We start from the raw sequence: 14,215 nt of genomic DNA, 5'->3' as shown, positions 1-14,215 counted from the left end.
GCGTTAACGTCATCACGCACGGGGCGACGTCATCACGCACGGAGCGACGTCCCTGTCTTCATGCGTGGTTACGTAATCGCGTGATGACGCAGAATCGACGTCCCCGAAACAATTCTGAGCCCAATTTTAGTTTGCAAGCCATCTGTGTTATTATAAGTTCAGAATCAGACTCGGCGCAGGTATTCATACTGGGGGAATCCGATGAGCTATAAAGCAATTGTTTTGTCACCGATGTCCAGTAGGAGCGGGTAAGAACGTTACAACAAATTACAAAAATAAGATAGGAGTGCAAAGTACAGGATAGGTCAACAAATCACCCAAACAAATACAAAATAAAACGAAACCATCCCCATCTCGTGTTTCCTGCAGTCCCCATTCCCACTGGACGTAAAAAAATCTGAAATTCTGAAATGTGTTTTTTGTCCTGTGTACAAACAAACGAGTGCACGCGTCGAACACAATCGGCGTATATCGATCGCCAATAAACAGATCATCGGGATACAAATCGCTTCAATGAAGAAACGACTGAACGAGTGAGTTCGTGATCGATCTCTGAGTTCTTTAATCGATTCGCCCGGTGGGTTGGAGGCCGCCCCACGAGCGCCCCCTGACGTCGGTCAAAGCGTGGCCCTCCTCCTCCCCCTCCACACATCCACATCGCCACCCTCCTACTCCTCGTCCGCAGCAGCAGCTCTTGGGGAGAAACTCCGAGGAGGCCGGTGAGATTCTTCTCTCTCTATCGGTGCCGTTCGTGTCCGACGTTTCGAGCCCGTTCCTAGCGGGCGACTTCAATGCGGCGGTGGCGGTGGCAGTGGCCCCATGAGGCCCTCGTGGGCCCTCTTTGACGCCTTGCCCCCACGAGACGAACATACGAACACTGCGAGATTACATTTTGATTTAAAGCTTTCGTGACTGCACGCATTCATCTTCTTGGTTCTTTCGGTAAAGTCACGTAGAAGGGAAGTAATAAAATAATAAAAATATTAAACAATTAAAATATCTATTTTATTATTTCCCTTCTACGTGACTTTACCGAAATAACCAAGAACACTGCATGGTTATTTAAGCTGTGTAGCGTTGCTTTGTGCGTGAGAGAGATTTATTTGGTCGGTAATCGCCTCCGTCTGGTGAGAGAGAGTTTGTTTTATTAATAATAATTGTGATTGTGTGGTTTGAAGTGAGGGTTTGCAAGTTGCTCGGTCATCCTTCCCCACGGCCACCCCCGTCCACTCGGCCCGAGGCCTGCGGCAGGCCTCCGGTTGCGGTTTCTAGGAAAGACCCCCCCCCCCCCCCCGTCTCTCTGTGTTGGCTTATAAACAAAACATCGTTACAGACACCGCAGAATGGGTTTATATGTAATTCGCATAGTCGCGTGGTTTCTGTTTTGGATGTGTTTAATTGCCAGTGCTGGCTGGTGATGCGATGTTTTTCTTTTTTGGGGCTTTATCCTTTTGAAATCCATTGAATGTGAAGGCCTCGGGAGAACCAGAGCCCACGTCGGGGATTTAAATATCCAGACCGAGCCAAGCACAGATGAAGGGACATTGTCCGAAACGTCGTCTGTTATACTTTTCTTTTTTTTAGGCAGTATTATTGACATGTAGAGGTCTATGGATGCGGTCAATCGCAATGATTTTCGTGTAAAATTGAGACGGTTTACAGCCCTGAGCCGTCGTGAAAGTTCTAGATTGCTATGGCCGGGGCGAGTTTATATTCTTTAATAGGACAACCACTGCTTACTTACCGAAAACAGTGGTACTCATTGTATCGACCCCGGGAGAGATGATGGACTGAGCCATCCTCCAGCCAGGATTTGAACTTCTCAGCCTTGCGATGATTGCGAGCCGCTCACTCGAGATCGAGCCATCTGGTCGGTCATGTTTCGATCTCTAATCTTTAATATTGTGAAAGCTCTGGTTCTGTGACTTAACAGAAGACTGTTAAAAATATTACGCACGTTTAATTCAATGTCACACCCACAACCTTTTTTGTTGTGGATTGGGGCCGCTGGTCAGTGCGAGTTGAAGGCAGGAAGCATAGAAATTAGGGCTAAGTACAGTGAAACAATTGAGTATTCTGCACTGCCACATGCTTCCCACCACGAAACCCTGCAGCCTATTGTCTCAGCTCAACCCTTCTGATCTGAGATAAGACACGGTCCAGCGTACAGTAGTGTGGTAAATTTGGTTTAACGCCTGTGTGCGGTAGTGTTGTGGTTAGTGCACTGCACTGCAAACTTGCCAGCTGAGTTTGATTCCCGGCCACGACCATCATCAGTGGTGATGATCTGAACTCGTCCTAGACCTCCCAAAGGTCAACTCGGCCTTTAATGCCTAGTACGGTGTGCTCATGAACAACGCTTGCCCCAAGGTTGCATGCAGAATATTTAAATTTGTCTTCGTGTGTTGTGTGTGCAGGTGAGCGGTTGAGTAGCGCGCTGCGCTCCGAACCCAGCGAACCAACACCCAGTGACGATTATCTGAACCGGTCCTGGGCCTCCCCTAGGTCGACTCAAACTCAAATAATACCTGGTAGCAGTGTGTGGTAAACATCACCACTGGGGAGAGGAAGGCGGCCGGCGTGGTGCTGGCCACCCACCGCCTCGTGCCCAAACAGTCTGTTAAGGCTATAGGGGGGGGGTTCTTTGTCTTTTGTGTGCAGGTGAACCAAATTAACATGGCGGAGACAGAAGACACCAGGAACGCCGGGGGCGATCACACTGAGGGCCCCCCTGGTGGAGCAGGAGCAGGTGGAGGAGGAGCAGAAGCAGGTGGAGGAGGAGCAGCAGCAGCAGCGGCACCAACCGTGGCTGTGAGTGTCTCCCCCTCCACGTGTCTGTGTCATCCACACGGCGATGGACAACTAGGGGGTAATGGAGAATGATTTGTATTTATAGAGATATCATTTGTGGCTGGGTCGCTTCTAGAAAAATAAGTTAATTGCTCAGTGGGCTTTACCTGGTTAGATTTTTAAAAATTGTTGTTTTATTTGTATACTTTTTTGTGAATTGTTTACTTTACCTATACTTTGCACTCCTATCGTGTTTTTTGTATTGTTTGCTGTTGTAACGTTCTGACATGCCCCTACTGGCCTATTGGACATCCGTGAAAAAGCTATTTATAGCTCATCAGATTCCTCCAGTATAAATACATATTCTGATTATGATTCTTAAATGCTCAGGACCTTAAAGCATCTTACATCACATTGAAACTCAACCATTACATTACCCGACAACAGTCAAGCCTAGGGGACCCCAATGTCAACCATCCCTACTCGACAGTACAAGGTGTATGCAGGACTGTCTTGGTTCCCAGTTGCAGCCATTGATGAGCTATGTGCCAAGATCTATTTTCAATGACAGCTACACGCATCACACTTACAATGGTAATTACTAGGACCTTCCTTAATAATAATGCCTCACTTGCAATACACCGTTCCACAATGCTGGTGCTTGTTAGGACAATGTTGCTACTGATATTGGTATTGATTCTGGTGATAATGATCGCAATACAATTCAAAATGATGCTACTGATGTAAGTGGTTGCAGTGGTAGTGATGATTGCGGTAACGATGACTGTGGTGGTGATGATGGCAATGTAACTCATGGTGTTCCTGATGGCAGTGCTTGCATTTTAGATATTGGTAATGGTGGTGTTGATGATAATGATAGTGGTGTGTAATTGAGATTGTAATTAAATTATCGTCCTCTCCTACTTGTCTATGTTCCTCCCTGCCCATCTCTGCCTTCCCAGCAATTCCTACTGTCAAACAAGGTAGAGTCAGCCATGTGGGTATCCAGGTTGTCCACCGTCGTGTCGTCCATCCTCTTCTTCATCCCTCTGCTGGGGTGAGTATGGGAAGCCTGTAAACTTGTAGTTTGGGGGAAGTGTACTCGTGTGTGTATATATATTCAGGTTTGTGTATTCACACTAGGCATATCTTTGTGTTTACTCAAATATGTACTTGCCTCTGAATTTCCATGTTTTCTAGTGTCTACTCACATGTGCATACCGTTGGGGGAACTCATAAATGCACACCAGTGTGTGTTCCCACAAGTGTACCCGAGTGTGCGAGCCCATGTGTCCAGTATGTCTATGTTCAACAACATCGACAAATTAAATGTTCGTAGCTTCTAAATGAAATTGCATCTCAAGACGCTTTACATCAGTAAAAATATTGATACATTAGGTAGATAGGGAGCTCAACATAGAAACTTAACAGCTAGAAGAGATTAACACCCCACGGCACAGCCTCGTAAGAAGCATCAGGGGCACAGCAGCAATAAAAAAAAAACCTTAGGACAGCCGGGAAAGCCAGAGCAGAGCCAACGAATCTCAGCCATCCCCGGGTGGCTGGGACCGGTTTAGGCATCCGCATGTGCATACTCGTGTGTGAACTCAAATGTTCATATCTGTGCGTATACCGACATGTGTCAATGCATCCATGTACTTGCCTATGTTTCCTTTATGTGTACTCACGTGTGCGTACCTGAATGCGTGCGTTCTCTAGGACGGGCCAGGCGAGTGCATGGTTCCAGCGAGCGCTGCTCTTCTCGGCGCTCACAAGCGCACTGCGCCTACATCAGCGGCTGCCACACCCGTCACTGAGCCGCGTCTTTCTAAGCCAGGCGCTGCTTGAGGATTCGTGCCACTACCTGCTATACTCGCTCATCTTTGTCAACGCCCAGCCCATCACCAGTATCCTTGAGCCAGTCATAGCGCCTAATCTCAATCGTAACCCGTACACTAACATGGCCCATGACAAGTATCCTTGACCTAGTCCCAAATATCTAATCCTAACAGTAACCCGAACATGACCACTAACTCAACCTATCGCCAGTATTCTCAACCCATCACTGGCCCCAACTCTTAACGCTACCTCCAATGATAACACGACCTCTTAAACTGATGATATGTTTTTCATATAGCGCCCTATAAGCCGCGCCCTATAGGGCACTATATCATATCCTTATGTGAATATTATTGTGTCGCATCACAAATATCCTGAAGCCAAGTCTTGACTCATTAACACTCACTTTAACATCAACATCCACCAAAATCTATTAAAGGTTTTCACGAATCGGCCATAGTCCATACCCTAATGCCAACACATAGGCAAACCTTAACACTGACATGGTCTACCTTAGCACTCTTAACACTGCACCTATCAACCCAAATCTTTTCCTTGACCTTGATCTTGCACAAACCATAACCTCAGCTTCACCCTTACAATAAATCTAGTCCAACCCTAGGTCTAGCGGTGGCCATGCATACACTGAAGGGATGTCGGCATGTGGTGCTGGTGATGTCGGCGATGGTGATAGACCTGGTGGTAGTAATTGTGACTATCTTGACAATAGTGCTGATAATGTTGGTCGTGTTGTTGACGATATTCCTTGACGGCGCTGCAGTGAGTTTGCTTCCCGTGTTCCTGTTTTCGCTGCTGCATGCAACGGCGCACAGCTTCAAAGTGCTTAACGTGAGCATTCGCCTAAACCTGGACACGGATGCACATGCCTGCGCACACACCACACGCACCTACGCACACGCATGAATACCTACACACATGCACACACCTGAACACTCGTACACACACACCTACAAACATCCACATACATCTGTTCATGTCTAAACTGGTGAATATGTGTATACGCCTCTACATGCACCTGAATCTGATCACACCTTTATGATAACACATCTCCCATCAGTGTTTGTGTCCTTGTCTCCATTTCCCTGTGTTCCGGTGTTTTGTCATCCCTTGAGTCTGTGATTGACCGTAAATCCTGTGTATCCCACCTGTATGTCCACACATATCCTTGCATACGTGTCCTCTAATGACCTCGCTTATTCCCGTGTGTCCGCGGGTCCCCACGTGTCTTTCTGTGTCCCATCGCAGATCCTGGGCCCTGGCTCGATGCCACTTGTTCGCTCCTTCCTGACACGGGTGTCTGCGCAGCAGCAGAACATCCTGAAGCTGGTGGCGTGCAATGAGATCTTCCTCATGCCTGCCACGCTACTTATGCTCTTCAGGTAGTGGGGAGGGGGGCTGCGGTTATTATTGTAAAAGAGCATCGAACAATGAGAATAGGTTTTCCCCTTTGTTCTGGCAACAAACAGGTGTTAAAACACCAAACTGAAACCTTTTACAAGGAATCATGTCTGCATTAACCACAATACTTGTGGTTAGAATGCAAACATTCTGACCACACCTTTCTTGATATGGGAGAATGCAAACATTCTGACACAAGTATTGTGGTTAATGCAGACATACTCTTTGGTTCTTTCGGTAAAGTCACGTAGGTATAAAATAAAATAAATCACGACGTTTCGGGCGCAACACAAGAGTATGGATTCCTGCAGTCACGAAAGCTTCAAATTAAGATTAATGTAGACATGATTCCTTGTAAAAGGTTTCAGTTTGGTGTTTTAACATCTTAACACCTGTTTGTTGCCAGAAAAAAAAGGAAAACCTATTCTCATATTTTGGTACTGGTAAAGGAGGTCCCATGATGAAGTATCGAACAATTCACTGCTCTTCCCACCCCTGCAATTTGATTAATTATGATTTGGGGGTCACGATTTTATTCAATTGTTTTTACCATTGCAGTCCGTTTAGGTTTCTCAGTAGGTGCAGTGTCTTCATGAACAAATTAAATGTTACATATGGGCAGTTCCACAAATTGGGCAAATTCATATTCCAAAATTTCAGAATCATCATAATTATACATATGGTGGTGTAATTCTTCAGGTAGTTATCTATAGTTTTAGAAAATATGGATTATTTGTGGAGTAAAGTAGTGGTTTGACCAAAACACAAAACTGAATGCACCATTACCATTCCACCATGAATGAAAAAGTCAGTTCATCGGAGTACATCTGACAATGTGGTACTTTATAACAATTTCTCCCATATCAAGAAAGGTGGAAAAATATTTGCGTGAATTATTGTTGTAATTAGTTAACAAATCCTGCCCAATAATAATCCACTGTAATTATACTAATGTACAATAAAATTTATGTCCGAAATGTTGGTAATGTCCATATGTGAATCCAAATCTTCACGATTTGTTGCATGTATTGTAAGCGTAGGAATCGATTTTAAAGTTAAAAATATTCACTCTTGAAAATATAGTGTGCTTGGACGGGATACGTCTCTAGAAGGAACGGTGGCTGTGAGTCAAGGCTAATGAGAGAGTGGCAGCGGAAATAGAATGGCGAGATCAGCTCATGCACAAGAGCGAGATGAATAATGGAATCACAAGGTCATGAGGGAATGGGCCATAAATCCATCATTTGCTAGATCATGGCTGATGATGAATTAATGCGTGTTACCCCTCCAGCACTCATGGCACTACATTCACAATCTAAAAATATAAATTATTGAATTTAATTGTGACTCGAAATCATAACACTACATAAAACTGCTGTGGGGGCCTAATACCGGTGCCCTGGCGTGCTATGCTGGGTGATTTTCTGCAGAAGTTTGGTGGTATTATTTAAAGCTGAAATATCGTTCAGAAAAACGACTCGTAAAACATTTGTGCTCCTTATTGAAATAACTCATTGACGTCATAAAAGAGGACTTAGAAGTTCGCTCATCCTCATCGTCGGCCACCACGTAATGACTGACAAGAGAATTTAGAGAGGAGTTCTGACGAATGGGGGTGGCGATTTTGGGCTGACCTGTGCATACCTTTTGGCACTTTACCAACATAAAAAAAACATCTATGCAGCTCTTCCGGCGCTGTGTGCTTTATAATGGTGCTGCGCACATTCTAATGGAGCCGCATCTTTGTGTTTCCGGGTGCAGCGGCCACTGCAGCCTGTTCCTGCCCTTCTTCTACTACCGCTTCCTGACCCTGCGATACGCATCCCGGCGCAACCCGTACTGCCGGTATGAGAGGGGGAACGTGAGAGAAAGTGTGACGGTGTGGGGGGAGGGTGGCAGCAGCAGTGAAGAGAGAGGGGTTGTGTGTGTGCAGAGTATGAAGTTACATTGTGCATTGTTTTGCAGTGTGCGTGGTTGTTTTCCCCAGGCCTTGTGCCCCAAGTTATGTGCGTTAAGCAGTGTGTGTTGTTGTGTATTGTCTTGTGTGATGCATTACCACGTGCGTAATGGTGTTGTTTTTATTTTGTGTTTGAATATTGTGCATAATGGTTTTTATCATAATCAACGTTTTTGGGTTTAGATCGCGTTTATTTATAAATGTGTCGTAACCCTCCACCACCCGACACGGCCAATCAGTAAAAATGTGTCACGTTGACAAAGACAAATAGTTCACTGCTTTAGCCCACCGGTGTGTTGAAGCCACAACATTTACAATTTGAGTACGACGTTTCGCTGGTAATTGCAACCAGCATCATCGGGCAATTCGCCAGAATGGTGAGGCTCTGCTGTCTCCCGTTCTTATATAGAGCAGCAGCAGGGTGACGTCATCATTAACTCATCAACTCATCAGGTGCAAAGATTCAAGGGGGGAGTGATTGTAATTATATACTAGATTAGTAATCAGGCTATTGTTACGATGCGAGTTGTAGATTAGTAATCATTTGGAATGTTTTTTTTTGTTTTGTGATTATGCTACATTAGTAATCAGTTAGTGGTTGTTTCCCTTATAAGTAATTGTAATGTATCTTATTTAATAATACGCTTCCAGGCCGCACTAAGCCTGTAGCTGTCTGAGCGATTAAAGTTATTTCTGTTTCTCTCAATTTCAATCGATTCTCTAATTAGTCTTTGCCAGTAGTAACTAGTTTTACACAACACTTCCACGTTGTCAAAATCAATTGAGTGTCCCTGTTGGCATGCATGTTCTGCTACTGCCGACAGTTGTGTTTGTGATAGTTTCATATTTCTCTGGTGTTCTTTTAGTCTTACACTAACGTTACGCCCTGTCTGTCCAATATAGCATCTGCCACATACACAATTAATCCGATATACACCTTCTGTTGATAATTTAGGTAATTCGTCTTTAGTGCACGTTACTAGTTGTTGAATTTTGTGTACTGTACCAAATCTTACTCTAATGTTTTGCTTTTGCAAAACACGGGCTAATTTATCAGTTACTCCTGAGATAAATGGTATTTTTATTGTTTTAATAATCTGATCGCTTTCAGCAGTGTTGCTTTGCGATCGTGATTTGGCTTTTAGTGCTCTGTTAATTTGAGCATTATTGTAGCCATTCTGTCTTAGTGCTTCTTTAACATGTTTAATCTCTCTCACTAGACTTTCACCATCTGACACTGTTTTAGCCCGATGTATGAGCGTCTTGATAAGAGAGGATTTCTGAGCTGGATGATGATGCGAATCTGCATTCAGATAGGCATCAGTGTGCGTTGGCTTTCTGTAAACGCTGTGTGTTATTTTACCGTTTGGGCCATGCCCAAGTAAAATATACAGAACGGGAGTGTGTTATTCACCTCCATTTCCATGGTGAACTGAATGGCCGGGTTTTGTGCATTGAGATGATTTAGAAAATCGTTAAGTGTATCTTTACCATGTGGCCAGACAACCAAAGTGTCATCCACATATCTAAACCAAAAGGATGGTTTTAATGTGCTCGAGGCAAGTGCTCTGGTTTCAAAGTTTTCCATGTACAAATTTGCTATAGCAACACACCGGTGGGCTAAAGCAGTGAACTATTTGTCTTTGTCAACGTGACACATTTTTACTGATTGGCCGTGTCGGGTGGTGGAGGGTTATGACACATTTATAAATAAACGCGATCTAAACCCAAAAAACGTTGATTATGAATAACATTGGTCGCGAAAGCCTACGTGTTAAACTGGTTTTTATCACTTGATCAAATATTTGGTGTTAACATGGATGTTCTGTTGTTTTTTACATGTAGCGATGTGTTTTGTTATTTTGTGTTGTCTCATCATATGGTACTGTCATGCTGTGGGACCACTGGTGTCAACATCTGGTGGCACAGTGGTTAGTGCGCTGCGCAATGAGCCCGTCGATCTTATTTTAATTTCTGGCCACGGCTAACGTCAAAAGACGAATGAAATATCAACCAGTCTTGGAACCCTTCACATGTATTGTGTTACCGCATGTATTGTATTTCGTGTGTACTGTGTGCTTACCCAGCGTGCAGCGTTACTAAGTGTGTCGTGTTACCATGCGTGTGTACCAAACGCCGTGGCGTGACTGTGTGTGCCATGTTTCCGCGCGCGCGTGTGTGTTGTGTGTGTGTGTATGCAGCGTGTTGTTTTCTGAGCTGCGAATGGCAGTGGAGTCTGCAACAGCGAACCCGTCGTGCCCGGCGGTGCTACGCTCGGCATCTCAGAGAATCATCGGCTTCGTCAGCCGCCTCGCTCCGCCCGTGCAGCCCTAGAGCAGCCCTAGAGCAGCCCCCGCTCTGCGCACACAAACACACACACACGATATACACACACATACACTTTATACACACACATGCATACACCATATACGTGCAACATATACACACACACACCATATCCACATACATGATACACACGTAATACAGACAATATACACACATACATACAAAGACATACACAGACAAAGATCCCCTGTGTAACCTTAACAGCACCTATGAAGGCCAGCACAGTACACGAGGGGGTGCGTGGCTAACACCACGCCTGACCGCTTTTGTCTCCCCAGTGGCAATGTTTTTACACACCGCACCAGGTACTCATTTGAGTGAGTCCACCTAGGAGAGGCCCAGGACCTGTTCAGATCATCATCACTGGTGTTGGCCACGAGCGGGAATCGAACTCGTAGCGCAGTGCGCTAATCACTACACTACCGCTCCCGACATACATACAAATATCGGTTCATGCATTAATACACATACATATACAAACATATCCACACACACTTTATATGTACATATGCTGTAGATAGTCCATACCTGTCAACCCCTTATGAGTACCTGCCTTATTTCAGACCAATTCAGACTTGATTGGTCACCCCGTGCCCTTATAAGTATCAATGTTCATTCTACAAAGTCCCATCACAAGGGAGAAACACAAACAAATAGACAAAAACATGTTTGCCCATATTGAAACGGCTGCACGCCATATGGGCCTGAAAACTCCCCCTGTACAAGAATTCAGGTAAACCGTATGGGTTGACACGTATGAGATACACATATGCACATACACCAAATTCACACGTTCACACACATGTACACGTAGATAAATCATGTACACACCATATAATATAATTACATAAATAGACACTGTATACACGTAGATACACACAACAGACAGACGCCATATACAAAGATACATCCTCCAGTAATTCATAATTGTCACCATTCGGGGTGGGATTCGATTCAAGAATCGATTCTATGTAATTTTTACCATCTTATTTTCATTTTTTCTCATTTATTCCATCTTGTCTGTACAGTCTTGCACACTCCATTAGCCTAGCACATAATTTGTCCAAATCGTAAATAATAGATTCTTATATGCACGGTTCGATACATGCAGCGTGAGTTGAAAAATCTTAATATATGAATAATTGCATTTTCAAAATGCCTAATTATATCCATATCCTGCGTGCAGATAAATGCACAAATGCATACACACATGCACCATGCAACTATTCACATTGTTACATCATACGTCGTATGTGTGTATTTGTACTATACATGAAAGTCGATGTAGATGCGGAATTAGATAAATTATACAGCGTGCGATGTGCTACAGAAGCATGAACTGCTGGTCTCGGTTGTGCTTATCTAGTTTTGCCAGTGGGTTGTAACACCTTACTACACGATACTACCTTCCTCAATCGGAATAAGCAAGTTCAAGGCTCGGCATTGTCTGCTTCTGTATAGCATCCAGAAGCACACGATCAAAATTTCATATAGACATACATATATATGCACAAACCACATTCACATGTACCATGTAAGAATTCGGTGCACAAACATGGACACATCATATACACTAGTATACCGCACAGACCATACACCGCTGCACAAACTATATACCAGAGGTTCACCTGGGGGGGGGGGGGAGGGTGCAAAAGGCAGTTGCCTCGCCTGCTCCCCCCAAAATGTTCCTTACACATGCATTTACACACCATATATACACATACACATCGCTACACGTATAAACCCATACACAATCATGCACACATGGATACACATACAACCCATATACACACTCGTAAACCCAGCTCCTCACATACCATGCGCCATGACACTTAAAACCATATACCCAGAGACATGCAAAGACTACCAGTATAAGCACACTCACACAACACATAGCTAGATGCACTTAGATGCTCCACACCACAGTCAATATCCCTACATCCCCCCCATACACTACGTACACCCAAATGCCTAAACCCACACATCGCTCACAGAAGGCCTCTTGGCCGCAGCAACACACCTTGCAGCAGCAACTCTCTATTGCTCACACCTTGCACATAGACACCAAGATGCTCATCCCGCACAGAAGTCCAGTCATCACCCCCTGCATCCCTTGAACCTCATGCACCCTAGCTCCAGACCCTGCCTTCTGATTAATCACCCAGGACCAAACCCCATTCCCAGCTATTTAAGTCACTGCTACGAACACACTAAGCTATTTTGTGTGTGTGTGTGCATGCTGCACACACTTGTATGTGCACGTGCGATCCGTCAGTGTTCCTGCACGTGTACCCCAAGATGTGTACGTGTGTCTGTACTTGTGTGTTCACAAACGCATGTGTCTTTGTGCTTATTAGTTCACTAATGCACGTTCGTTTGTGTTCGTGCATTCACAAATACACGTGTGTCTTTCCAGCGTGCACATTCACAGACGCGTGTGTATTCGTGCCCATGCTTTTCTGCAGCAGCCCGCTGAATCACTGCCGGTGTAGCCATCGAGGTTAAAGTTTTACGTGGGCTGGACCCTTCCCTTGATATTGCTGTACACAGGCCCACGTGTGTGTCCATCACTTTCAAAGTGTGGCCTCTAAAATGCCGAAGCCTATTTTCCTTGACATTAAAATCATACAGAGGTATCCCCAGGCCCATGTGTTCCCACAATCTGGCAGACGGAAGGAAGTAATGGTAAGGTGTGGTGGTGTGGTGGCATCACCGGCATTGTCCATGCATTCTTTATCGAGGCCGAATAGCTGTGATAAGCGTGCGCCTTTGGACCACTCTCTTAAGACAGGGTTGGTGAGGGGAAGCGGATTTTAAAGGCTGCTTGCGCAATGTTACAGATGATGGGCGGTTGGGTAACTCAGGGGTTCTCAGTTTGACGGTTTATGGACCGCTGTGGGAGAACAAGCATCCGGGGATCTGTAAAGAGGGTTATGGGTTTGTGAAATGCTAAGGGTTTCATGAAGAAAAAACAAGCTCTGTGCCTGATTCATGTGTTCCCCCTCTCCCCTCTACAATTTAATTCATTGGTGTTAGTCTTAAATACGTTTTGTTTTTGCTATACAGTACTGTATGACTATACAAATTGCTCACTACAATGCAGTTTTGATTGTGGCTGTCTGATCGCGTGACCGAGCGACACCTCAAAACCCAAAGGTAGCGAATTCCCTTCCGTGGTCAATTGGACCCATATATTAACACCTCTGTAGGGTCGAAACAATGAGTGAGTTGCTCTTGAATTGAAGTCAGCTCTGGTTTCCCTATGCAGATACTGGTCCCTGTCAGAGGAATGTGGAATTTCCACCAGCTGGCTCGAGACTGTCAATGGCGATGAGCATAGGCCAACACTCATTTGAGCAGGAAGACAATTTTAATCTTTGGAAAGTCTCCTCGGTTTGGTTGAGGAGGTTGAAAAACCTAAGGTAGCGAGCATTTAATGCAATTCTGTCCGACCAGGACCGTGGTAGGAATTTAACTTAAAACAAGCTTCACGAAATTAGCATGCAGTTGTGTTTTGAGTTTTCTTACTCTTACACTGGAAGAATTGATTTTTGGTGATTATTGTAAGGATGGTAAGAATAAAATGTTGACATTTAAAATTAATGTATGTGTAATAAATGTTCACGGTTTTTTTCAAAGGTATAGAAGTAGAAAGACTCCCATCATTCGGAAAAGTTGGCTTCAATTAAATCTGGTAAAATAACACAGTGTTTACCGAAAAAAAAAAACGCACACTGACGCCTATCTGAATGCAGTCACACCATCGCCCCGCACAGGAATCATTTCATCAAAATGATCATCGTGCTACGAAAGTGTCAGATGGTGATAGTCTAAGAAGTGAAATTAAACATGTTAAAGAAGCGC

The 14,215-nt window shown here is 44.5% G+C and overlaps 1 protein-coding gene across 1 annotated transcript; it reads left to right on the top strand.

The window, feature by feature from the left end:
* Nucleotides 1-82: 82 nt before the first annotated feature.
* On the top strand, nucleotides 83-13,954 carry TMEM33 (transmembrane protein 33). The gene is made up of 8 exons (XM_061560106.1): nucleotides 83-719; nucleotides 2,662-2,811; nucleotides 3,753-3,847; nucleotides 4,510-4,697; nucleotides 5,411-5,478; nucleotides 5,896-6,029; nucleotides 7,810-7,893; nucleotides 10,207-13,954. Exons 2-8 carry the CDS (start codon nucleotides 2,677-2,679, stop codon nucleotides 10,337-10,339), a joined length of 837 nt encoding a protein of 278 aa, XP_061416090.1. The 5' UTR covers nucleotides 83-719; nucleotides 2,662-2,676; the 3' UTR covers nucleotides 10,340-13,954.
* Nucleotides 13,955-14,215: the final 261 nt, after the last annotated feature.

The sequence above is a fragment of the Lethenteron reissneri genome, chromosome 26, assembly GCF_015708825.2.
Source record: "Lethenteron reissneri isolate LAM-NWPU_2019-01 chromosome 26, ASM1570882v1, whole genome shotgun sequence".
NCBI lineage: Eukaryota > Metazoa > Chordata > Hyperoartia > Petromyzontiformes > Petromyzontidae > Lethenteron > Lethenteron reissneri.
The sequence above is the reverse complement of the archived record's forward strand: the minus strand, read 5'-3'. Positions and strand labels throughout refer to the sequence as shown.

Excerpts from the sequence above, each read along its gene's own strand:
- TMEM33 (XM_061560106.1), top strand. The coding sequence starts at position 2,677 with ATGGCGGAGACAGAAGACACCAGGAACGCCGGGGGCGATCACACTGAG. Across the intron at positions 5,479-5,895 it reads ACAGCTTCAAAGTGCTTAAC|ATCCTGGGCCCTGGCTCGAT; the intron begins GTGAGCATTCGC and ends GTCCCATCGCAG. Across the intron at positions 7,894-10,206 it reads CGGCGCAACCCGTACTGCCG|CGTGTTGTTTTCTGAGCTGC; the intron begins GTATGAGAGGGG and ends GTGTGTATGCAG.